The sequence below is a fragment of the Strix uralensis genome, chromosome 5, assembly GCF_047716275.1.
Source record: "Strix uralensis isolate ZFMK-TIS-50842 chromosome 5, bStrUra1, whole genome shotgun sequence".
Lineage (NCBI taxonomy): Eukaryota > Metazoa > Chordata > Aves > Strigiformes > Strigidae > Strix > Strix uralensis.
Window position 1 is genome coordinate 82,044,195 of NC_133976.1, and position 23,712 is coordinate 82,067,906.

Consider the following 23,712-nt stretch of genomic DNA (forward strand, 5'->3'; position numbering starts at 1 on the left):
GCAAGCAGGTTGGATGGTTATGTTTGTGACAGAACGGGTGTTTGGGGGTATCAGACATGACCACGAGGGTATGTCCCCTGGAACAGGCACGTTGTTCCCTGGGCGCAGATGGTGTATCTAGATGTCACAATGGTTGGTGAAGCTCATGCTGGAATATACAGCTGATACAATGTAGTGAATGAAAAGGGTGTGGTACGAAGGAGACAGAGCAGCTCTGCCACAGAAACCCATACACTGGGTGTGTTGGTTAACACGCAGGGTGCGTCACATTCGTTCGTTGCCAACAGTTATTATTCTGGAGAAATGATGGCAGCGAGGGATCCAGCATGCTGGGGACATCAGGCACGTGATGCTGTATGGCAGGCGGCGCATGGGACACGTCACACTTCTATGTGTCACATGAAGGGCGAAGCTTCTGGCCTTGTGTGCCACGTACCGACAGCAGCAGTGAGTACGACAGGCGCCCTGTGTTTGGCCGAACCCCCTGACGGCGTGGATGGTGGCTACCTGTGCTGTGCTGTAGCTGGTCACCTGTGGCAGTGGGACGGGCTCTGCACCCGCCAGCACGAAAGTGGAAAGTGGGGCGCAGGCCCCTGCAGAGCCCGGCAGGGCCGCAGGAGCAGCTGGGTGGGCATGCCAGGGCCCTGCTGCCGCCACGCTCGCAGCCACCTCGGGTCTGAGGCCGGGGTCAGGCCGGGGTCGCCCCGATGGGGTGGGGGGCCTGGACCCGACCCCTCCCGGGGGCAGGCAGAGGAGGGCGGGAGCGCGCAGGGGGTCTCGGCCTTTAGGGGCGGCCTGTAGGGTGCGGGTGGTGCCACGGCCTGGCGCGGGGGACCGGGCAGCGCTGCGCTTCGGTTCAATTCGATTTGATTCGATTCGGTTCGGTTCGGTTCGGTTCTATTCGGTTCAATTCGGTTCGGTTTGGTTTGGTTCGATTCGGTTCGGTTCGGTTCGGCCGCCTTCGCGCCCCGGGGCGGCGGCGCGCGGGGTGCCAGGCGCCGTTACCGCCGCCGCGTCAGTCAGGCGGCGGGAGCGAGCACGGGAGGCGGCGGCGGGGGGCGGGGGTCTCCGTGCAGGGAACAGCCGGCCTCCTCGCTCAGCCGCGGGGAGGAGGACACCGAGGAGGAGGAGGAGGAGGCGGCGGTGGCGGACGGGGCTGAGCGGAGCGTCGTGTCGTGTCGTGTCGTGTCGCGTCGCCCGCTCCCCTTTAGGACCGCGCCGCCGGCGGGGAGGAAGGGGCGAGTCTCCCCGGAGCTTTCATCGCCCCGCGGCTTCCCTTCCTAGGCCCGGTGCCGGAGGGGCGGGGAGGGGGCTCTGTGTGTCTGTGTGTGTGTGTGCGGGGGGGGGGCGCCGTCGGGGCGCGCGGACCCCCCGCGGGTCCCCTCAGGCTCGGCGGTGCCCGGGGGCGGGTGAGATGTCGGGCTGAGCGGGTGCGAGCCCGGGGGTGGGGTCCGCCGTGCCCAGGGAGGAGGAGGAGGAGGAGGAGGGTGGAAGGAGGAGAGGCGGGGGGTTGGGACCGTCCCCTCAGCCGTCCCGCCCCGCCGCCGCGCTGCGCCCATGGTGATTGTGCGTCCCCGAGCTGCCGGCGCCTTCCCGCCGCGCCCGCGCGGGCCGGCCAGCCGGGGCGCCCAGGTGGGTGGCGGCCGCGGCCGCTCGGTGGCGGGGGTGTGTGTGTGGGCGGACGGGGGGACTGGGGAGGCTCCGCGCCGCTTCTGCCGGGCGGCGGTCGCCTCGCACCGGCGGGTTCCGCGGCCGGGTCGCGCTCCCGTTGCCTCCCGCCTTGCTTGCGCGGCGCCGGCGTGGTCACAGGCGTTCGTGGGTGCAGGCAGCCGCTGAGAAACGGGGCGGGGGGGGGAACCGCTCCCGTGCGCGTGTGTGTGAAAAATCTGCGCTTGTGGGGGGCAGTTTCTCACGTGATGTAGGGGGGTGTGTGCCTGCCGTTGAGTCTTCCACAAGGAAATCTTTCAATTAGGTTTCTCCTCTTTTGTTTTCTGATGTTTAAAGAGCTAATTGGTGACTTCACTGCCTGGGCTCTACCAGGGGCTCCGTTTTCAAAGTGTGCGACTGTTTTAACTCCATCATCTAAGCAGGCACCCTCTAGACATGTTATTTTGGGGCTTTTTTGGTCACCGTTTATAAACGGCTGTTTATTTTCTGTGGCAGAGTGGGGTCTAATGCATAGCGATATATACCTCTGACCTGAAACATACTTTTCTTCAGTCTCCTCATCTGAATTCTAAATGTTATTCCGGGGGAGGGGTTTAAAGACTCGCACAAATAAATAGGAATAGTTTTTGTAGGTTTTAAAACTCAGTTTCTTCCTATGTTCACGTGTAGATACAGATTTAGCTTTCATTTGGATGCACATTGTTCGTTAAAGGAACAAACTGGTTAATCTGTTTGGGTTTTTTTTTTCACCCCTTAAAATGGGTTTCAGTGGTAGTAGATTCCTGTAAATTATTTAAGGTTGCACATTTCCCCTAACGGTGTTTACCCCTTTTTTTTCTTTTGACTTTACTTACTGTCTTGCACAGTTCCTTTTCTTCTGTTGGGATTTAGTTTATTAGATACCTTTATATGTTTGTTTATGGCTAATAGGGATGTTTCTCCTTTTTTTCTCCCTAGGTCTTGGTGACTTCAGAGTCATTTAGGGGTTTAGTTCTGAGGAAGTAGAGACACGAGGATTGAGCCTATTTTACATAGAAAGCTACAGCTCTTCACCAGTACTCTTTTTCCTCCTTCCCATCCCTCCTCCCCCGTAGGGGAGGACAATTTGGGAATTATTTTAACAGTCATTTACTCCCCCTTTCCCCCCTCAGAAATCTACCTTGGTCCCTGAGGCATCCGCTAGACATTGCCCGTTATAGGACCAGGAGAACGTTATCCTCACCATCATCCCTTGCTTGCTTTGGGAGCTTCAGTAGTACCCTTCCCTCCTTTGGAGCGCAGAGCATAGAGGCATCCAGAAGACTTCCTTGCCACCCTTTTTGGTTAGTAGAGAATCCAGGAAAAGGGGTACCTAGCGAGACACGTGACCTCGTTAAGGGAGCCAGAACTGAAGCAGCACTTGGCAAGCTGAAGGAAGCACCCATCTTTGGTGTCTTTTTCGTCTTCCACTCCTTCCTCCCCAAATTTCTGGTAAGTCCCTTCAGCCCATTCATTCATTCATCCAGTGCATGTTTCCCTTCCCCCACGCCAGGCGCTGGGAGAGGCACGCACGGAGACAGTGGGGTGGGGGAAGGGAGGAGGGAAAACTGGCTGTGTACACACGGATGGGGGGGAGAGGGGGGTGTGGGACCACGCTGCGGGGGGACCTGGGCAGAGGTGCAAGGACCTCTCTTCAGAAAAGCGGCTGGTGTGGGAGGAAAGGGGTGTTCTGTTTGCACGGGCGTGCGTGCACACACAGGCTGGGGGTGAAAAAGCCTGTTGTAGGAAAAAAAGACGAAGGCCAGAGTGGGAAGATAGCTGCTGCTGACCAGTATGGGGCTGGTGTTGCAGGGAGGGAAGAGAATGGATTGTTCACTGGAGATCGGGAACTGGGGTGTGTGAATGAGGAATGTTACCACCTACTTGCAAGCCTGAAAACAGCGGAGGAAAGACGGGGGAGGGGGGAGCGGTGTGGATGTCAGCCTTTTAGAGGCAATTGTGCCTGGAAGGATTGCTGCTAGCGTCTTTAACATCACTCAGTGCAAAGGTGGGGACCGACAGTTGAAAGCCATCGCAGGGAGTGCACTTGCCCGTCTGCGGGGGTGGGGGGTTGTACTGGGAATGAATGGGAACGATTAATGTATTCCCATATCCTTTGAGTGTTGCAGTCTACAAATCTCACAGGCAGAAGGAGGTGAATACCGTGAGAGGCTTTCAGAGAGGTGTGCTTGGGGTTCACCTGCCTGCAGTGACTTTAAATTCTGTGATGCATGTGTAGAGGGCGGATGATAATGCAGCAGCACTGGACAGATTGCGCTGCAGCTGCTCAATATATCATATAAAATGCATTTAAAGAAATATTTTAATTTTTCAGATTCTTCAATTTTTAAAAATGTGTTCTTTCCAAAGATTCTCAAACAGTTACGTGACAGTCGTAGGAAAACTAGTCTCTGGTAGGTAAGAGAGGAATTTTTCTTGAGGTTGTCCTTAAGCATCACCATGAAGCAGCAGTGTCAGGAATGAGTTGGTTTACCTTGGATTTATTTTTTCTAAAGCAATTTTAACAAGTGGTTCAAGATGTCAGTTTTTATCTCTGTATATATCGCCATGGGTTATATTAATCATCCATACATATTTCCTTAAGATTTTCTTTAGATGAGCATCATTCTGGTATCTTTGTGTGGAAAAAAATTATTTGTGCTTTATACTTGAAACAGCTGTGAACTGTTTTCAGACCCACTCTCCCTGTGATACAGAAAGATGTATTTCTGGGCTGTTCCAAATAGTGCTCTCTTCTCATTCAGATGAGACAGAGACTTGCATGACAGCATATGATGGATCATATGCCAGGTCATAACGCTGGATGACCCTTCGTTAGCTGTTTAACCGGTCTGCTACCTAAGATTGACTTTCTAATTCAGATCTGCCTGGAGGTATCTCCAGCAGGAGATAACTTATGAGCATCCGGCAACTGTTCTTAGGTCTTCAGTGTCTTGAGGTGTGTCCTCCAAAATAGCATTCTAGAAACTGCTGTAATGGTAGAGACAATTGGTTTGCTGGAAGTGTGTAGTCAGTTTCAAGCCTTAGCTAATTTACGATAAAAAGGAAAGCAAAATACCGTTTCCAACGTGAATAACAAACATTGTTCTGGAAACAAGAATTAAGGGATATGCATTAATGATAAATGTGAAGGTGCACTGTTACTCACACTGAGGTGAGTGCTTGGAGCTATATTTTTCCTAGTTTTCCATTTCCCATGGCAGTCATGGCTGCCAGTCTCCTTGCTCTTTCCTGCTCACTTCTGTGAGATTTTTATTATTATCTAACCTGTAGGGATGAAACATGTCTAGAGGTATGCTAAAAGTACGATTAGGTTTTACCTCTCTGTTAACTGCTGAAATCTGTGGAGTTGTGTTAGCTGCTGTAACTGAGGCCGAGTCTGAGCCAAGGTCTAAAAAAGAGCTGATTCTGGGAGGGGCTGATGGTAATAATTGTCCATTAACTTGTTTCCCAGATCGCACTACAGTCAGTGGGAGTGTGCTACAACATCAGATCACAAGTCGAGCAGCTGAGATAGCTAGATCCCATTGATTCCTAATGCTACAAATCATCTGGGATTCCATTTGTCATTCCCATAGGGAAGAAACAACCTAGTCTTTGTAATTTACAAAGACATTAAGTAGTTGCTTTCTGAATAGAAGGTATATGGAATGATCTTCTTGCGTACTAGATAGCTTTTATGTTACACATTTATCAATAATACGTAAATGAATTAGTATCTCGTAATAGCTGGTTTCTTGTTTCAGCTTAGGGAAAAATACATCACGATGAAAAAAAAAAAAGAGACTAGTCTGTTTTTCTCCTGTTTTTGGGTGTTCAAGACAGGACAAGGAGTAAGTGGACGATGGAGATGTGGAGGCAGGTCTTTAAGGCTCTCTCTGTGAAGAGAAGAGCCCTTCAGGGGAGAAAGAGCGGTCTTCAGAGAAGGTTTCCCGATCTCTCTAGACAGATGATTTGATTGGCTGAATTCCCTGTTACGTTAATAAAACATATTCGCATATGATGTAAAGCAGAAAAGTAGCCCAGTGAATGCTTTTGTCAGAAGAGCTACTGAAGGTGTATTGCAGATTCAAGGAATGCAGGAGGAAATACCGTTGCATGTGATGGGGAGGAAGCTGCCGTGTGAATGCCAGAATAAAGCCTAGCTTAAGCAGTACAGGGATGCCACAGCTCAAAGTTGAGGTGAACGTTCCGTTCCCTCTATAAATTGCTAAGGATCTGTTCCACACAGCGTCTTTCTGAAGCAGATGCAGCAGTGTCTGCTTGGCTGGTGTGACATGGTTTGATTTTTATCATAGAACTTTGATGCCACCCTCTTACCTCTCCCAGTCTGTTTTATGCAGTCAAGTTTATGATGATTTTTTCCTTTTCATTTCATAAATCTGTTAAATAGTTATTGAAAGATTGTACTTACATTGACCACGGTAGCTTTGAGTGAAAACTGCATTTCAGCTGGTCATCTTGAAGACATTTAAACATCTGCTTTTTCCCTTATATATACTATACTTATTTCGCAATAGATGCTCTCGTGGATTAGGAAGTATTCCATGCACACCCAGCATTGTCTTTTAGATTGAAATGGGTGGAGTTGGTTTTCAGGGAATACTTCTAGAAATTGTATCCAACTTGAGAGCTTAAGGCTCTTGTGCATCTGACTGCAAGGCAAGCTTTCCTCCTACAGACCATTTTCTTGAGGATGTGGGAGGGATTGTTAAGATGTTTGGGTTAATGGGGTAAATTGCAGGTTTTGTGTTCTGTGAGACTTCTTACACAATCAAAATAGAGATTATAAGGAGAGGCTGAAACTGATAAGTAGATTCTGTTTTTAGGAGCAGAATGTTAGTGTGAAAAGGATATTTCTCCACCTGGAAAAAAAATGTGGTATTGGCTTGGAGGTCAAGGAACTGATAGTTAGGATTACTAGTTTTTGCCTCTGCTGCTGGCTTGTAGCTTGATCTAAAGTGAGTTTCTTAATTTTTACCTCCAGACTTGAGGTTGTTACCTGCCTGCCTCGTGATGAGATGTGAGCCTATGTATATATATTTATAAAACTTTAAGGATTTAGAGGAAATGAAACACAGTATTAATACCCATACGCAAGGCATTCTGATATGCCGGCTAGTTTAATGTGCTAATTGAGATATCTGGATGGGTCTTCTTGGTGGTGCTGTAGCTCCTTTCAAAAATAGAAGAAAGATGGAGGAAAGAAAAGGATATATACCTTTTTTTCTTTCTTCTTCAACCCTTTGCTGATTTTAAGAAAGAAAAGTGCTGAAATGGCAGTTGGGGAGAGATGATGGCACAGCCTCTGCAGATTTAAGGGGTTGGAGGTGGGGCCATGTAGAAAAGAGATTTGAGAAAAATGGGAGCAGATCCCTCTTGGCAAAGAAATCAAGGGTTAGTAGCAAGCAAAAATGGGGAGAAGGCTGCCGGAGAGAAAATACTCGTTTCTTTGTACCAGTGTTAGAACCAGTACTGAGGGGGGGGAACCCAAACCCCAAAAAAAGAAAACGAGAAAAACCCCACCAAAATACCCAAACAGGATGAAAATTAATGGCTGCTTTTTTTTTTTTTTTAATTAGTGTATTGTTTAATGTACTCGATGTTCCATAGGTGTTTTTTAAAATGAGATAGGCTCGCTTTTTGGTAGAGCTGCTTTTCACAAGAGAGGCGGTAGGTGGGGCTGTTAGGTCTCCCCAGACATTTGTGCAAATAGAAATAAAGGTAAATGGACAAGAAAAGCTTTCTGAACTGTGCTGAAGCAGTGCCATTTCTGAAAAATATAGCTTGTCCCAATTCTTAGCTGAGGAGGTTGTCCCAGGAAGTTTTCTGTAAACTATCATGTAGATAAATCCATTTCTGAGAGAGCCAAAAGTGGGTCAGGATCTGACAGTTGTCAGCCATTGCAAGCCCAAGCCTCATCTTGCCCTTTTCACTTTCAGCTGCTCTGAAGAAAAAAGAGCTTCTTTGAGGCATCAAAAGATATTCTTTACAACCTCCCATACCCATTTTCCTGCAGGGAGCAAACACTCTTTTTCCTGCTTTACCTTGAGCATCTTGACTGCTCTCAAGGGCTGGTCTGCATCTGTGATTGCCTTTCCCTGGCTTTTGCTTTCTTTCAGTCTGTTAGTATGAAGGAATTTAATCCTTGGCTTTATTGTTGCTCTTCATTTGCCAAAGCAACGGGGGGAAAAAAAGTCAGTGTCTTTGCTTGTCATTATGGTTCTCAGTACTAGGAATAAAAATGGCCACTTAAAGTTTTATCGTCTTGTTAAGAAAAAGCTGTACTAGTAGAAAAAACCTTGTTTTTTAATTAAAAAAAAAATCAGTTTTTTTCTTATGCTTGTTCAATCCGTTTGTCCCAAAACCTACTGCAGAAACTAAAATTCTTTGTAATATTAAATGAAAGCAGTTGTATACATATGGCCTTTCTGCATTTACATTTTCTGCTGACACCAGGTCGTGTCATTAGGACTACCAGGCAAAAGTCCTGTTTCTATCCCAGAGTTCAATTCTGTTTGAAACTCATGTAAGCTATATTGGTGAAAACAACGGTTTCTACCTCTTTATTTTAATAAGAAAGTTTAAAATGTGTCACAGAAAACAGCTCTGTTTTTCTCCAGAATTCTTTTTCCCTACACCATGCTGCTGCTTGTTTTTCTTGAGTGTAAATGAGTAGTGCCTTAACGTACCTGTAATTGTTTCACAGCTTTTAAAATATTTTAGTATATAGTCAAAAATAGTCCCAAGTCCTCTGTATTCAAAGCAAATGGAGCAGTACCTTGCTGTTATGACTTCTAAACATTGAAATTCTTTGTTTTGAAACATTTTTTTCTGGTTTTGGTGCTCAATTCATTAGTGTTGTTTATGTGTAAAAGTGATTTTTTTTTTTTCTTTTTCTAAATGTGGTGCAAGAAAGGGCTAGCACTGAGATTCAAACCTTGGTTTTGCTTTAGGTTGTATGTACTAGTGTTTGGTATTCTTAACCTTTTGTGACTGTTTCTCGTTCCATTGGTTTTTCCATTAATATGTTCTTGACAATACTAAATATATTTCACAGTAGGTGTGAAGTATTTGTAAGAGCAAATCAGTCTTGAAATACTTATGTGAAAAGTTCTGTTTTAATGGATTTCTTGCTTTCTTCTGGACTGCTTTTTTAAGATAAAGAATTTGGCGCACTCTGTTGTGTTCCATATATGGTGGAAAGGGATGCATCAAGTCTGTCACCGGTGTTTTAGCAGTACCTATGAGAGGGTCTGAGTTATTTTCGATTGTAAGGAATTATCTCAATCATGATGTTGAAATTCTGGCCTGCAGGGATGGCCGTGCAAAATGTTTTCAGTCCTCAGCCTGCCTCTTAAGTACTGTCAAGAAAGGGGGATGCTACTACCATTACCAGTAGTTATGTCAAGTGTGTACTTCTTGTGAATGAAACTAGGATGAGGACCAAGACCTGATTTTTCACATTTACATTCCATTGAATGTAAATGGATTTATTTCTGTTGTTGTTACTTCTGTTGCAGATTAGGCGTAGACATTTTTTTCCCACTTGGAAGTTGCACTCCATTGGAAAGGACTGACTTGTGCAAAGGGAGTAGACTTGGTACGGTGGGGAACATGAAGATAGGAGCCTATGTACTCTAACAGAGTCTCATCTTCTCCACCATCTAGAAGTTCCATTGAAAGGAAACCTTGAAGGTTGCGAGACAAGCCCAAGATGTGCAGTTCAGTTGCTCCCAGGCTGTGGTTCTTAACAGACCGTCGCATCAGAGAAGATTACCCCCAGCAGGAGATCCTGAGAGCACTGAAGGCCAAGTGCTGTGAAGAGGAGCTAGATTTCCGGGCCTTGGTGATGGATGAAGTGGTGCTGACCATTGAGGATGGAAACCTTGGTGAGAATGAGCTAAGCCTGGGAATGTGCTGAAAGGGTACTTGGAAAAAGATTGTAAAATGGAGCATCTGTACTCTTAAATAATGAATTCTATGTGTGCCAGACAACCATACATCATCTAAATAATGTAGATGTAACATGATAACACATTCTTTAACAATTATATTTGATTATCACGATAAATACTAACTTTGCTAATTCGTATTAGAACTATCTTTGCCTTCCCTGTAGAACAGAAAGGCGGGTGTAAAGACTATAGGACCTCTGAATTAAGAAATTAGAGTTTAATTTTTGCATAGGTACTTGAAGTTTATGGGTCACATTTAAGAGTTTCAGGGGGACTTTTTTCTTCTGTTTGTGTTCTGACTCCAAGATAGCCAACACATTTTAAGTAAACTAAAAGGAATTTTCAGGAATTTGGACCATACAAATTGTCATGGAGCTAGAGGTAATAATGTGACATAACTAAAACATGTTGCTGTATGGATATGTAGTTATGTATATGCCAAAAAAGAACGGGACTGAAAAGCAAAGTATGTGTGTCAGAATAACTTGAACTATTACTACAGCTTGCAGTGTTTTAAACTAAACTGTAAGATTTTTGTTCTGTTTTCCTATTAGCTTTTTTTTTTCTGTGGCAATTAAAAAGGAAAAGCAGGACGTTAAGGTGTGTTAGAAATGTTAAGTAAAAGTATTCTGTAGATAGTAAGCTTGTATTATAGGAAGAATGTTAATACCACCAATGTCAAGCTGTGTAACACTATTATAATTTTTTTTTCAACTTTTTAGTTTGAATTTCCTAAAGGAAGGAGTCTGCAGTGTTGTTTTGTACCTTTACCTCTTCTGTTTCTCTTCCCCATATATCAGTCAAAAAAAGAAATCACTGGATATCCAGGGAAGAATTACATTTCTGAAAGTTGTTTTAGAATATTTCTGTGTGAGAAGAGAATATAAAAGTATCCTCAGCCCTGAAAAAGAGGCTGCCATGTGATCTTATACCTTGTTCCTTATGGGGGAATCTCTATAGGAGGGAAATCTGAAAACTGACTCTGGGGAAGAACTTTGGTCAGAATTTGTACCTTACTATAGCATAAATCAAGCACAAAACAAATGCACGGGAAAACAGAATTTTTGATTCTGCTTTTACTAAACTTTTATTTACATATTTTTGTCTTTATTCTGAGGTGTCTATGATTTTTATCAGAGAAATTCTGTAGGATGTCTTCAAATCACGGCAACTTGTCAGAAAGTCTGAACATCTTACTGCTCTGACCATGCTGTCCTTCGGACAGCGTGTTCTGCAAAGGCAGCCGTCCTGGACTGCGGCTGCAGCCTCTAAGATGCATAATTGGCCCTTCAGCATTTCAGCATTGTTTTTATTTCTTGGTGATGTTTTCTTCTTTCCTGTCTTCTGCCTGTTTTTAGGGAGTTAAATATGGCAAGCATGAATTGTGGCCTTTCTGCTCTCTTCCATTTAATGTCTCCTAATGCTGCATCTGTTGCAAGAAGAAAAGATAAAGTATGCAAGTTGGAAAACTAATACTGAGGAATGTGTGGGAGAAGAATGAGAAAAATTAAGGAAATGACTAGAAAGAATGCAAAAAAAAAGAAATAATTTTCATACAAAGTGTTCATTCAAAACTATGTAAATAACTGACCTTTTGAAAAGGAGTGAAGTAAAAATGCTGAAAGATTGCAGATAGACATTTCCTTATAAATAATCTGGACTGCCTAATTGTGATTTTTTTTTTAATTTTATTTTTTTTTCCTTTTGGAGGGGGGTGTGTGTGTGTGAGAGAGTTGTCTTACATCAAACAACTCTTTCTCTTGGAGAAAGATGCAAAATCTTCCCTCTTAATTTTCCAGTTTTCTTTTTCCTAGTGGTTTCCCCTATTTTGATACAGATTTCTGGTGGAGGACACAAGCAAAAGTTTTGTTCCATTTTTTTTGTTAAAGTCCTCAGTTGGCCTAGGAAAAGGTGTCCTGGAACAAATTCCAGGAGGTAATGCATTCTGTACCCTTTCTGTTATCTACTGTTGTGTGAGGGGTCCAGGTTGAGCAAAATTTTGTATAACATAGAGGAGTTGATGAAGAGAATGTGGATAATAACCTGCTTTTGCTTCCAGTTCTCCTGTTACTTGTGTTGAAAGCTTAGCAATACAGGGCTCAAACTGTGACGGTAATACATGGTATCAGAGGAAGTAATAGTTAGGTTTTCACATAATCACACTTGTGATTAGACCTTTTTTGTCTCCTTTAAAGCCTAGACAGTTTCGTAAGTAAATGGTTAAAAGAATGTTAACTTTACAAAGACAAGTTGGAAATTACAGGGTGCTATTTAAAACTTCATATCACCTACAGAAATGCCACATATATAATCAGTGATGCTTAACTTTGCTGACTGTGAGGAGCATGGCTGAAGACTTCCGAGACCAAAAATTAGGCATAAGATGTTAAAAAAGCTTGAAATTAATTTACCTCACAGAGGTAGAGTGGAAAAGACACTTTTAAACTTAGGAAAGTTGAGCAGAACAATGGGACATGGGCCCATTTTCGATTTTGGTACTTCCACCAATTATGTGGTGTGTACCTGGACAGTAGAGCACATTGAAAATATCACTGGAGCCCAGAGCAGATGTGGAAAACTTCTGTGATGCTGAGACTCTTACAAAATCTGTGCATGTCAGAGAATATTAAGATTTGCTTCATACCTGTCATGGCCAAAGGGAGAGGGAGAGGTAGGGTTGTTGCACTCCGTGGACTCAGCAGTAGTGACTCTTAGGGGCATTACTCTGCTGTACTGCAGGGCTGGATGGGAAACGTGACTGGATTCCCAGGCAAGCCAACAGTGTGGCCCCAGCAGTTCCCTCTGGTGACTTTTCTTCTGCAGCTGGAACTTGAGATGACCCAGCATCCCAAGCACCCCTCCCCGCCCTAGCATTACTGGCCACACGATAAACTACATGCAGCTCAAGATCCACATTAGGTGCCTCAACGCAGTGTGAGTCCAAAAATGATTGTAAATGCAAGTTAAGAGATGTAGAATGAAAGCTTTTCCTTTAAGTTTAGAAGGAAACTCTTAACCTGATTTGTGTTTAAACTGTTTTGGAAGTTGTTTAAGTTCAACACATAGTTTTTGAAAATAAGTATGGTTTATGCCTTACTTAAATAAGTGCCTGCTTACCCGAGCCGTGCATTCCTGTTTCCTTTGCACGTTGGCAGTAGTACTCTGTAGATCTCTAAGGCAAAAGCTGAGTTAAAATAGGTGGAAAAGTCCAACTGCATAGATCAGGGAATATTTTTGAGCTTCTTTGGTGGGCTGAAATGGTTACTGAATCAGACATGCACAACATTGGTGCTCAGGAATGGACAGAAATGCATGTGTGGAAAAAAGCAGAGGGTAATATTGCAGCTGTTCTGATTTAAACTGGCTCAGACTATGGTGTGACTGTAGCCTAAGTTTCTTAAGAGCTAAATTCTTGGAGCTAAACCAGTCTAGTGTGATCTACTGTGGAATGGAGCAGCCGTGTTCCTCTTGTCCCTTTCCAGCCTTGCTGTTGCTGCTTGCCTTGTACAAGGACTTCATGTCTCTCTTGGCTTGCTATCACACTAATCTAATTCAAAAAAAGGTTAACCAAATTCTCTGCTTGTATGCAGGATCTGGCATTTGTGTGAGTTGAGTTGGCTAATCCAATGGAACGCTAACTCCACCCAAATAATTAACGATTTTCTGTTGGAGTAGCGTTCTGCATCAACCCACTTTGTGGTCACACATTTGCCAGCTCTGGTACAGGAGAGCAGGGGAGAATGAGGTTGCTCTTTTAGGGTATGTCTCCTATTTATGTTGATTTAGTTGTAGCTTCAAGGCATATTTTAAAACAGGAATTCTCTTATGGTTGGGATGCTTGATAGTGTCAGCTTTAGGATTTTTTTGTGTGGCTGTTTCTTTGAAGAATCTGGTATTTACTGCTGTAAGGAAAGCACTGGGTTATGAAATGAAATGGCTAGTTGCCTAATTTAGTTTGGCAAGTCCTATATTCATTTGAAATATATAGCAGGTAATTTAACAAAACTCTGCATGATGTTTTCAGATGCACATCTGAAGTCTTAAACAGTGAGTCCTGTTAAAACATGTAATTTTAAACTATTTATCTAAGTTTGCTAGTGCAGTGATATAATGGGCTTGGGGAATTTGAAACCAGACAAATGAAAGCTTGTGAGCAGGAGTGTGGGGGGTGGGATGTGGGTATAGGTGGAGGAAGCATAAGCATGGTATGAGACCTAGTGGACAGAAGGCAAAAGGTAATTCATTGGTTGTCTCCTCTTTCTAAACAGAGCACTCCTTTTCTTCTCACCCATGTCTAGGACTTAGCAGTAACCATCCCCACAGACTACACACCAGACCTGTAGGGAAACACAGTTCAAAAACTGCTTGTTGGTGAAGAATACGCTAGGGAAATTTTGATCCTTCCTTTGTTAAAGTTATATGCAAGATTATCTTCATTCAAATTCTTTGCTACCAGAATAGCAGAAGTTGGAGAACACTGAGCCAGCAACTTAGCAATTCCTTTACTGTAGGTTTTTGGAATCTCTGTGTTTTCTGATACTGTCCTGTGAAGAAAAATAGTTGCTTTCATGAACCTTCAACTACTAGAGATGCTGCAGTGAGTGGAATTGGAGTGTCCTAAAGCATAAAACAAAGGTGAACTTTTCCCAAGACTTTCTTGACTTTTCCTTTGGGAATGTAAAAGCCAGTGATCAGCCTAGGTAAGGGATAAAAAGGACATAATAGTAATCTGTTCTTAAACAACAATATTTTGCGCATGGTCAGCTGTTTTTTCTTAAGTTGGATGACCTGTAGGAACCTATCTCTTCATTTGTTCTGCAGAGGAAGTATTTAGAAGATAGATTCTTTTAACTTGTTAAAGATTGCTTGTGTGCTAGTTTAGGCATCAGGGTTTCCTGTGTGGACCTGAAATTTGCAATATTAGTCACTATTTGGTTTAAGTCTTTAATCTCGTAAAATCTGATTTTGTTTCATACGATCTGTCCTTCATTTCTAATTTGGTCTGAACTAGTAAGAAATAGCTGTGATACTTGATTTTTTTTTTTCTTCCTCACACTGGGGTAGATAGCATTGGAAATAAACATGGAGGAATTTGGACAGTTGAGAAATTTCTGTAAAGTATAGAAAGCTGGGGAAGAAAGGGTTAGGTTGGATAGAAAATTCCTGCGTTTTCAGTGTAATGGTAAGAAAAGCACTTTGTCAGCTAGATCCATGATAAGAGAGGGCTTTTACATCTACAGAACAGTTGCAATATCAAAATACCAAAACTTTAATATTTTTTAATCATCTTTAAGTCACCTAAAGACTGCCTTCTATCACACAGTAGGGAGCATAATCACCTTTTCCTGCTGTTTCGGCAGTCCCCTGGCATTTGTTAGTCCAGCAGTTCACCTTCCTGTAATAGCGTGTCCTGCAGTGTGCAGCAGTGGCTCTGGGAGTGATGGAGCAGAGGCAAGTGGCCTTGGCAAGGTGCCTTGTTGAGCACTGCAGAGTTGGCCTGTTTCCTGCTACTAACAACAGTCAGAGCAACCATTGCTTCCTCTGCGGAGTTGGGAAATTGGTTTGTAACTCAGTACTGAGAGCTGGAAAAGAAACTGCGTTGTGTGCAAAGGACTGGAAAGTGGTAAGACATGAAGTGAATTCTGTGATGTTGAAAGTGCTGGGCTCAGATCCACTGGAAACTGGGATGTTCTTTCACTGTGGAAGCTGATCACATGCCAGTCTGATGTTAGACCTTCCTGAGCTGTAAGAGTTACTAGTAGGCAGTTACGAACTTTATAGAGGGGATTTTGGAATGCTGGCTGTGTTTAGGGGTGGGTGACTATGTGACCAACCCAACATTAGATGCTTCAGACAAATAAAGTCTCTAGTAGAAAAAACAGCAATCAAACATTTGTTTTGTTATCGTAGAAACATATTTTAATAACAGTACATTTCAACAGCTGTCACATGTTTTAGGAAGAATTGTTTTCTTTCAGAACTGTGACACCAAACACAACTTTCCCTGTGATGCACATAGGAATAAAGGATTTATACTCTGTGACCCTGGGTGTCCTTGCAGTTTTCTTCCTTACTATCAGAGATTGCTATTCTTACATTAATGACTGCCTGTTATCTCAAGCTGATGCTAAATAACAAAGGCTAACAATGAATTTGATCTTCTCAAAATTATTCTGTGTCTGAGCAGTTGCGTGGTGAACCAGGTCTGCATACTTGGTATAGTTTTAAACCAAATTAGCCTCTCCGTGGTAGAGGGTGCTTTTTGATGCTGCATCAGTCCTCGGAGGCAGGTAACAATGTGACTGCACAACAGTGGTGTGCTGCAGCACTTAAATCAGGAGGGCAAAGTGTGTGTGTTGGGATGTGAGAGATTAGGAGATACCACAAATATTGATGTGAAAAACTTAAGAAACTGACAGCTATGCTTGGTTTACTAGGTTTGTGATCAGAGAAGTATTCTCTTACCTGTTCTTTAAACAATGACAGTAGCTTTGGTTTTCTCCACCTTTTCTCCAAGTGTAGTTGTTATCCATTTGTGAATGATGGGCAGCTGATTGATCCTCAGAGACTGAAGAGACTGGTACTGCTGAACTTTGTTCAGTGTTGAGATGGGTCTTCCAGTGTGCAGACCTGTGCTTTAACTGATAACAGACATCTAGGAGTGCCAGTGGCCATGGACCAAGACCCTTTATTTTCTTATTTTTGTAAACTCTGTCTGTAAAATGTAGTGAAATACTGGTTTCAAGAATTATGGTTAGCTTTTATATCTGCTCTTTGCTGCATGGAAAGACTGGAATGAAAAGGAGAACAAAAAAAAAGGGGGGGGTGTCACTAATGAAACTATCAGTCATATTTTATTGCCTTATATTGTAAATAATTAACACTTACAATGTCACAAAAATATGTGATGGTGTCCTTCTAATGCTTGCTCTTTGAATGGAAGAGCTTAAGTGATTTCTATATCTGTTTAAAGGTCCAGTCCATTTTAGGATTAAAAGTGTGATACGGAGTTTTAAAGTGCCCTTGGAATTGTCAAAAGTTTAAGCAAGCTTTGGTAAGCAGGATGTGTTATATGTGCTCTGACAATATAAGCAGAATACCTGAAAACAAAGGTATTCTGCTTATGTTGTCAGAGAAACCCTGCTAGAATTACACTAATTAACTGCTTAACTGCTTTAACTAATAGAAGGCTTTTCCTATCATACAGAAAGGTATTCTTGCTCTGTACTTCCATATAGTGCAAGTATTGAACTGGGGACTGTCTTGCAGTGCTTATTGCTCATCTCAACACATCTGTGAGTAAAACGTGGAATTTATTGTTTTTTTTTCTCCTGAGAAGGCATGCTTCTCTTTTATTTTTTTTTTTTCCCTTTCAGTGAAATTGTACCAGTGAAGAATTTGGCTTCCAAACCCTAGGAATATATTCTCCAGAAAGAGAGGGGAGAGGAATGTGCTCCTTTCTAAGCTAAAGTAAAAACTAATCCAGTGGAATACTTGCACTGTGTGCTTAACATGAAGACAGCTCTCTGTTTCAAACACATGATGTTGTGTGATATAGGTAGAAATATTGAAGAATTGAACATGCCCAGTACTAGCATAGTGGAAGAACAGATATTGGAAGAGACAGACCAGTGATTTGATCCATTTTGGCAAGGGGTGAGGTAAAAAACTCCAATTATGCCAGTGTTCTCTCCTGGATTTTTTAGCTGTGGAGGGGGTGGGCTGCACTGACACAGTAAATGACTTTGTTTACAGTAATAGTTGTAATGTAACATCACTGAAGTAATATGCTCAAAATCCATGCTGTCAAATCCTGTTTCTTGGAGGTTTCTGTCTAAAGAAGAATTAGATCTGGTAGGGAAACATAGCAGTTAGAAGATCAATAAATACCTCCCTTGAGTCCTAAGAACTTGATTTGGAAGTGTCCTCTAGGTATCTAGCCTGTTGTCTTGTTGTGTTGGTACAATGCTGTGGAACTTCTGTGGGGGATTTCCTTTTAATTTAAGTTTTTGCAAGGACAGAAGAGGGAGTGTTTGTAAAAAATTGTGTAAGTGTTCCCTTTAGGTGTTCAAAATATAAAACTATTTATTGTTTGAGAAGTAGTTTAGGAACAGAAATAAGTAAGTTACATAGAGCTGTTGGGTCACAATACAAATGTGATTCTCGTTACAGGTCTCTCCAATACACTCACTGCCACAGCGCTGGGCATCCCCAGTCGCTGGGAAGGCATAAGGGGTTTTAAATCAGCTCAAGCCCATAGCTCTCTTCACAGCTCTTTTGGGTAGTCATTCAGTTTTTATACTCTAGGTTGGGCTGAGCCCTGTATATGCTCCCCTGTGCTGGTCTAGTTACCTCAGGAAGACATTCATGCTCTTGCTGCTCTCCTGGACAAACATTTACACAACCAGTTGATACACTCAACTGAGAGTCAGCTGGTCCCCATAATTGTTACAACCCTTTACCTTAACATCCACCTTCTGGTCCCCTTTGTCATAGTCTGAGGTTGGCTTTCTTTGCCACCAGTGTGGTCAGTCACTTCCCACATTCTTCCCAGACCTTCACAAGCACATTGCCCTTGCCCATCTCCATTGAGCCTTCTCAGGCGTTTATTGATTCATCATGTGGAGAGAAGAACTGGCAGCGTATAGAATCTGGAGGTTGGGGCATTTGCCTAGGTGTAAGAGACTTCTCTTACAACTTTGGTCACAGATGGAGGAACTGATGGAATGCAAGTGTGTTTCTTTCCAGGTTCATGCCCTGACCTTAGAGATGTAATATTTTCATCTTTGACTTGGTAGATACTTGCTTTATGTAACACAAAACAGATTGATATGAACAGAGAGAGACCAACTTATGACTGTCTAGCTAATGAGTGTGTCAATAAGTAACAAGTAACTGTCCTTGAATGATGAGGGAAAAGTCTTCCTCCACCACCACCAAATGCTTACTGTGAAAAGTGCCAAAATCCCTTTGTGAACCTACTGTGAAAAGTCAAGCTGCTTCTTCCAAGTTTCTTTTTATGCTCCAAATAGTACTGTGAAGGTCTTGAATTAATGAATTGATTCTCTTGCTTTCCCTCACCCCCAATAAAAATTACTGACTTCATTTTTCAATTAGCTCTTGAGGCTGCTTAGATCACCCAATTGAGAATCATCTGAGGATTTAATTTTTGGTAGAAACGTTACTTAAATAGATTAGAACAAATTAAATTTGGCACTCAAGGGAATTTTGGCCTTTAGTGTTTTTGTTAGTTTGTTTTTGCTATATTGGGACCATCTGTTCAAACAGTATTCTATGAAGTGAGAGTACCATATATCATGATGGAATATAAATGTATATGTTGTTTCAGTACAGAAGAGTCTGATCTATCAGTAGTAGATAGTTTTTTGGAGATTGAGAGCACAGACTTTTTTTAGTTGTATAACTATTTACTCAGTAGTCCCCAAATAATATTAATCTGAAAATTTTAGGGCTTTTTGGCAACACAGATTAAATCCTCAGTAATATTCTTGTAGTATGAGTGCAATGGTTTGCCATGTTTACCAATGCAGAAACAATATATAGGAAAGCTAAGAGATTTGTCTAAGGCACCACAGTAAGTGGAAGACTTGATTTATGTCTGTGATTAGATTGCTAGGTGCTTGCACTAAGACCAGTGTTTCTAACTTAATTTGCTCGTTTTATGGTTTGACATCTGAATGGGTGACCTAACTGCTGAAACTGCTGATGTACTGACATTATGTTTACTTCCTGTAAAAGTCAGGATTTATTTAAAAGTATAATTTCAGGCACTCAAGATGGTAAATGGATGAGATGTCCTAATTTGTAATGCCTTCTTCCCTGCTTTCCAGTAAGAAGAGTGTATTGCCTGCTTTCTCTCTTATGTCTGAAACAAAGCAGGGCAACGAAGCTGGTGCAGGGTCCTGGAGCACATGTCGTATGAGGAGCGGCTGAGGGAACTGGGGTTGTTTAGTCTGGAGAAGAGGAGGCTGAGGGGAGACCTCATCGCCCTCTACAACTACCTGAAAGGAGGTTGCAGAGAGCTGGGGATGAGTCTCTTTAACCAAGTAACAAGCGATAGGACAAGAGGGAATGGCCTCAAGCTGCACCAGGGAAGGTTTAGACTGGATATTAGGAAACATTTCTTTCCAGAAGGGGTGGTTGGGTGTTGGAATGGGCTGCCCAGGGAGGTGGTGGAGTCCCCATCCCTGGAGGGGTTGAAGAGTCAGATTGACCCAGTGCTGAGGGATCTGGTGGAGTTGAGAACGGTCAGTGTGAGGTTAATGGTTGGACTAGATGATCTTCAAGGTCTTTCCCAACTGAGATGATTCTGTGAAAACAAAAGCATGGTTTCATCTGTTGGCCAGGCAGGTGACCCTAGTACAAAACTGTTACTTTGCTTAGTTTGGGCAAGGAAATCTTGGGTTTCAGTACTGATTCTGTTCTTAAGCTGTATCTGATGAAACATTGTATGAGGTGTTTTTTGACATTGTGGATGGGTATCTTAACATTACAATGGACCAAAACTTTACATTATAAACTATATTTTTATTGCTTATAATTTGTCCTTCCTTATTAATATGTCCCCGCCCCTTAAGTCTTAAATGTATATTTTGAGGGAGTTGTGGAAATTTTCTGCCCAGTGATTCAGTTGAAGGAGGGCACTTCAAGGAAAAACGAGTATGTTTTTCTATTTTCCCCTAAATTTGTCAGGGTATTTTTGGAAGAACTAACTTGGAACAGGAGCTCAATTTGGCTGAAGTGGCATTTGCTTGTTATACCTGTGAAAGTAGACATACATTTGTCCCAAATTATTACCCTTTCAAAAAATAGTCTGTTAAGCATCTTAGAGGGTTATTTAAACTTCACAGCTAAAACATTTGAAACATACCCCTGTATTATGCAAAAAAAAGGACTTACGGTGTTGTGGCCTTGTCTGCTGTGGGATGGGCTACAGTTTGGTCTGAGAGCACAATTTTAAACGGAGATTTTCTTTTGTGTTGGTTATACCTCTTCTCAGTGATACGAAGACCCAAATGGAGTAAATCACTCCATTCAAATGTAGCAGAGACAAGAAGAGTGAAATTGGTTTGGGACTGGGGCCTCTGGTATCGATGGGGAAAAATCTGGTGTGAAGGCAGTGTGCTTTGCAAACATGCTGCAACAAGAAATGGTAAGAGGAAGTGAATGCAGTGAAACTCTTGCTAGATAAGAAATTGCTTCCCTCAGGAAGGAATTCGGAGCTGGAAACCAGTGGGAACATGGGTTGTGTGTTGAAACTTCCCTGAGAGGAGATGCAAACTGAACAAGGAGCCTCAAATGGAAAACAAATCTGGAGGCAAGGCAGGAAACTGAGTGGTTAGAGTGGTATTCAGAATTGCTGGCAAGGAAGCTACTTGTCAGTAGGAGAAATCTGTAGTTTGGAAATTAACTGGAAAAATAAGGAGAATAGAATGACAGTGGAACAGAAAGGAAGTGGAAGCACAGGTCTTACATGGAGGGGGATGAATCCTGTGGGGGGTGGGTGGGAAGTGAGAAAGTGGGGCAAATCAAGCTGCACGCAGGAGTTGCTGATTCCTAGTACCTGGAGTGGAATCAAACCTTCCAGAGATTTTCTCTCCTGCTGAGGAACATTCCTCTGCCAGTTGGTTACACAAATATTTGATGGCAGCGGAGCCCATTTGCCTTAAGTGCTGGTCCACGTAGAGGCTGCGGACGCAGTGCTGCTGACACTCAGCTGTCAGCTCAAGGGTCAGAGGTCTCTATGGTAGATAAAACTGTTCTAACCCTCGTGCACTATTCCACCAGTGTCATGAATGTGTTATTTAGATGCTGAGTGATGAAGTTTGCTTTTGATTATCTGCAAATGTGAAGATAAAATACTATTATGAGTAGCAACAGAAAATACCCAAAAATTAGAAATTGGCAAACCCAAATTTGCATTTTTTACTCCTTTGTTCAATACTTCTTTTCAGATACTACATTTTAAATTACTTGATCACATGCCTCTTTTTCATCAGCATCCTTAAAGTAGAGGGTGTTCTGCTCTGGAAATGTAACCTGTAGCATAGCAAAGGAGAGGACAATTTGTAGGGTGCCTTCTTTGTGGTTACAGGAATATGTGACAATTGAAGCAGAACACTGCTGGAAGAAAAATGTTGGTCTGGTGATTTAAATGGGACTGTTCAGAAATTGCCTTTAACTGCATGTTTTTGCATTTTCTGAGTGCCCAAACTTTGGATACTAGGATCAGCTTTGTGAAAGTGCTGCATACTTGCATCCACAGTGCAGCAGCATCAGCAACTGAGAAATCATGGTCTCCCAAATGTGGCGTCTAGAATTCCTTCTTTAACACTTATCTCTGGGCTTCCCTTCCCCATATGGGAAATTAGTAGAATACTTACCGGTTTCTTGTGGTGTTGACAAAATAAATTAAGGTTGTGAAGCACAAAGGTGTTACTGTGATAAGCACAATAAATTAACCTCAAGAAGAAATTAGTAATGGTGTGTTTCAAGCAAGGATTTTGGTACACCAATCCATGGACTACACACTGAACAATATAGAAGAAAATACAGTGCTAAGTAGCTGCTTATTGAGTGCTGTAGCTCCTGTGCACATTAGATAAATGCTGTGGGGAAAAATAATGTTTGTGTAATTGAAGACAGCATGTGGGTGGGGTGCTATAGACAGATCCTTAGTTGTGGCTGCTTCTAACCTTTATGTGCTTGACTGTGGCTTCAATAGTTTTCTCTTAATGTAGGTTTTTAATGTAATATTGTATACACACATTCTTTGTAAATAATGTATGTGCAGTCATTTAGGGACTGTTTACTAGCCAGGCTTTGGGAAACGTAGATGTAGGGAAAAACAGGAGCGATGCAATGATAACCAATTACTGGGGTAAGACAATACTCTGAATAGTAGTCCATGGATATATTTACATTCAAGATACATATGTATCCAGTCAGTGAAACTGAGGAATTATTTTACCTGTCTAAATACCTAGAGGTGTTACTCTTGTGCCTTGTTCTCCCTCATATTTGTTTCATGAATATGTAAATTGGCCTATCCCCATTGTTATTGTACTTCTCAACTGCTTTGGAAAATAGCTTATTCCATTCCTGGAATTCTTTTTGTTTGGGTTCTTTTGACAGCACTGCTTTCAGTGTTCGTATTTCATATTTTGAGAGGTGCCTTGCAGGCTGTTTTTCATGGTTAAGAACATCAACATATATATATATATATAAAAGTAATACATTACTTTTGGATATCAACATTATTAGTATTAGACCTTCTGTTCCTGGGTGAGGAGCAGACCCACAGGATGAGCTACATTCTTAGTTCTGTGGCCAGGCTGTGCTTTGAGTTGAGTTTTTTCTTAATATAAAGCAAGAAGGGGGGAGCACTAGTGAACCTGACTGAGCCTACCATAGTAGAGGCAATCAGTTGTTATTATCTTGAAATTATTTTTTAGGAGTTGCAGGATTTCTTGCACTAACCACATGTTTCTTTTAGCTCACTGTTCCAGAAAACAGAGCCATCCGAATCTTACCTTTTCATGTTGTTGAGGGGTGGCTTTCGTTCCTATATCATGCCTTTTCCTTCTCAGTGAAGAAAGTTTTTATTAATAACAGAAGAGCCCATATCAAATTCTCCTGCTAGTGTTACTCTGTGTCCCTGTTTCCCTGACTCAGATGATATTTGTGAATATCCTGTAGCCTAAGATAAAGGTTTAGCTCTCCTTCGCCTGGGTTGCAGTCCATGTGCTTATTCCCAGTGAGACAAGTTGTACCTTAAAAATTCTTTAAAGGTTTGGAGTAGCTCTTACGTGTTCCACAAAACTAGATTCAAACTCAACTCAGGACCTAAAGGGGACTATCCTCTGTGCCCCGACAACTTTCTGCACCTGCATCTTTCTGTGAAGAACTATATTGTTGGATGACTGCTTCCACCAGGAGAATGGAATGGTGGTGAGCAAGACCTGTTTTCAGTTGTTTGTTTATAGCTTAAAAATAAAAGCTTCACAACTTTTTTTCCCCCTTCGTT

The 23,712-nt window shown here is 42.5% G+C and overlaps 1 protein-coding gene across 5 annotated transcripts in view; it reads left to right on the forward strand.

Moving 5' to 3' along the window:
• Window positions 1-1,428: 1,428 nt before the first annotated feature.
• RIMKLB (ribosomal modification protein rimK like family member B) overlaps window positions 1,429-23,712 on the forward strand; it is a 49,476-nt gene continuing 27,192 nt past the window's right edge. For 2 of the 5 annotated variants that reach the window (XM_074871977.1, XM_074871980.1), the window contains exons 1-3: window positions 1,429-1,632; window positions 2,626-3,138; window positions 9,379-9,599. In XM_074871977.1, the coding sequence (XP_074728078.1) occupies window positions 9,425-9,599 (175 nt within the window). In that variant the 5' untranslated portion in view covers window positions 1,429-1,632; window positions 2,626-3,138; window positions 9,379-9,424. Of the gene's footprint in view, window positions 1,633-2,018; window positions 3,139-9,378; window positions 9,600-23,712 lie in introns of those variants that run through there. The other 3 variants (XM_074871979.1, XM_074871978.1, XM_074871981.1) reach the window with 3 other exon arrangements.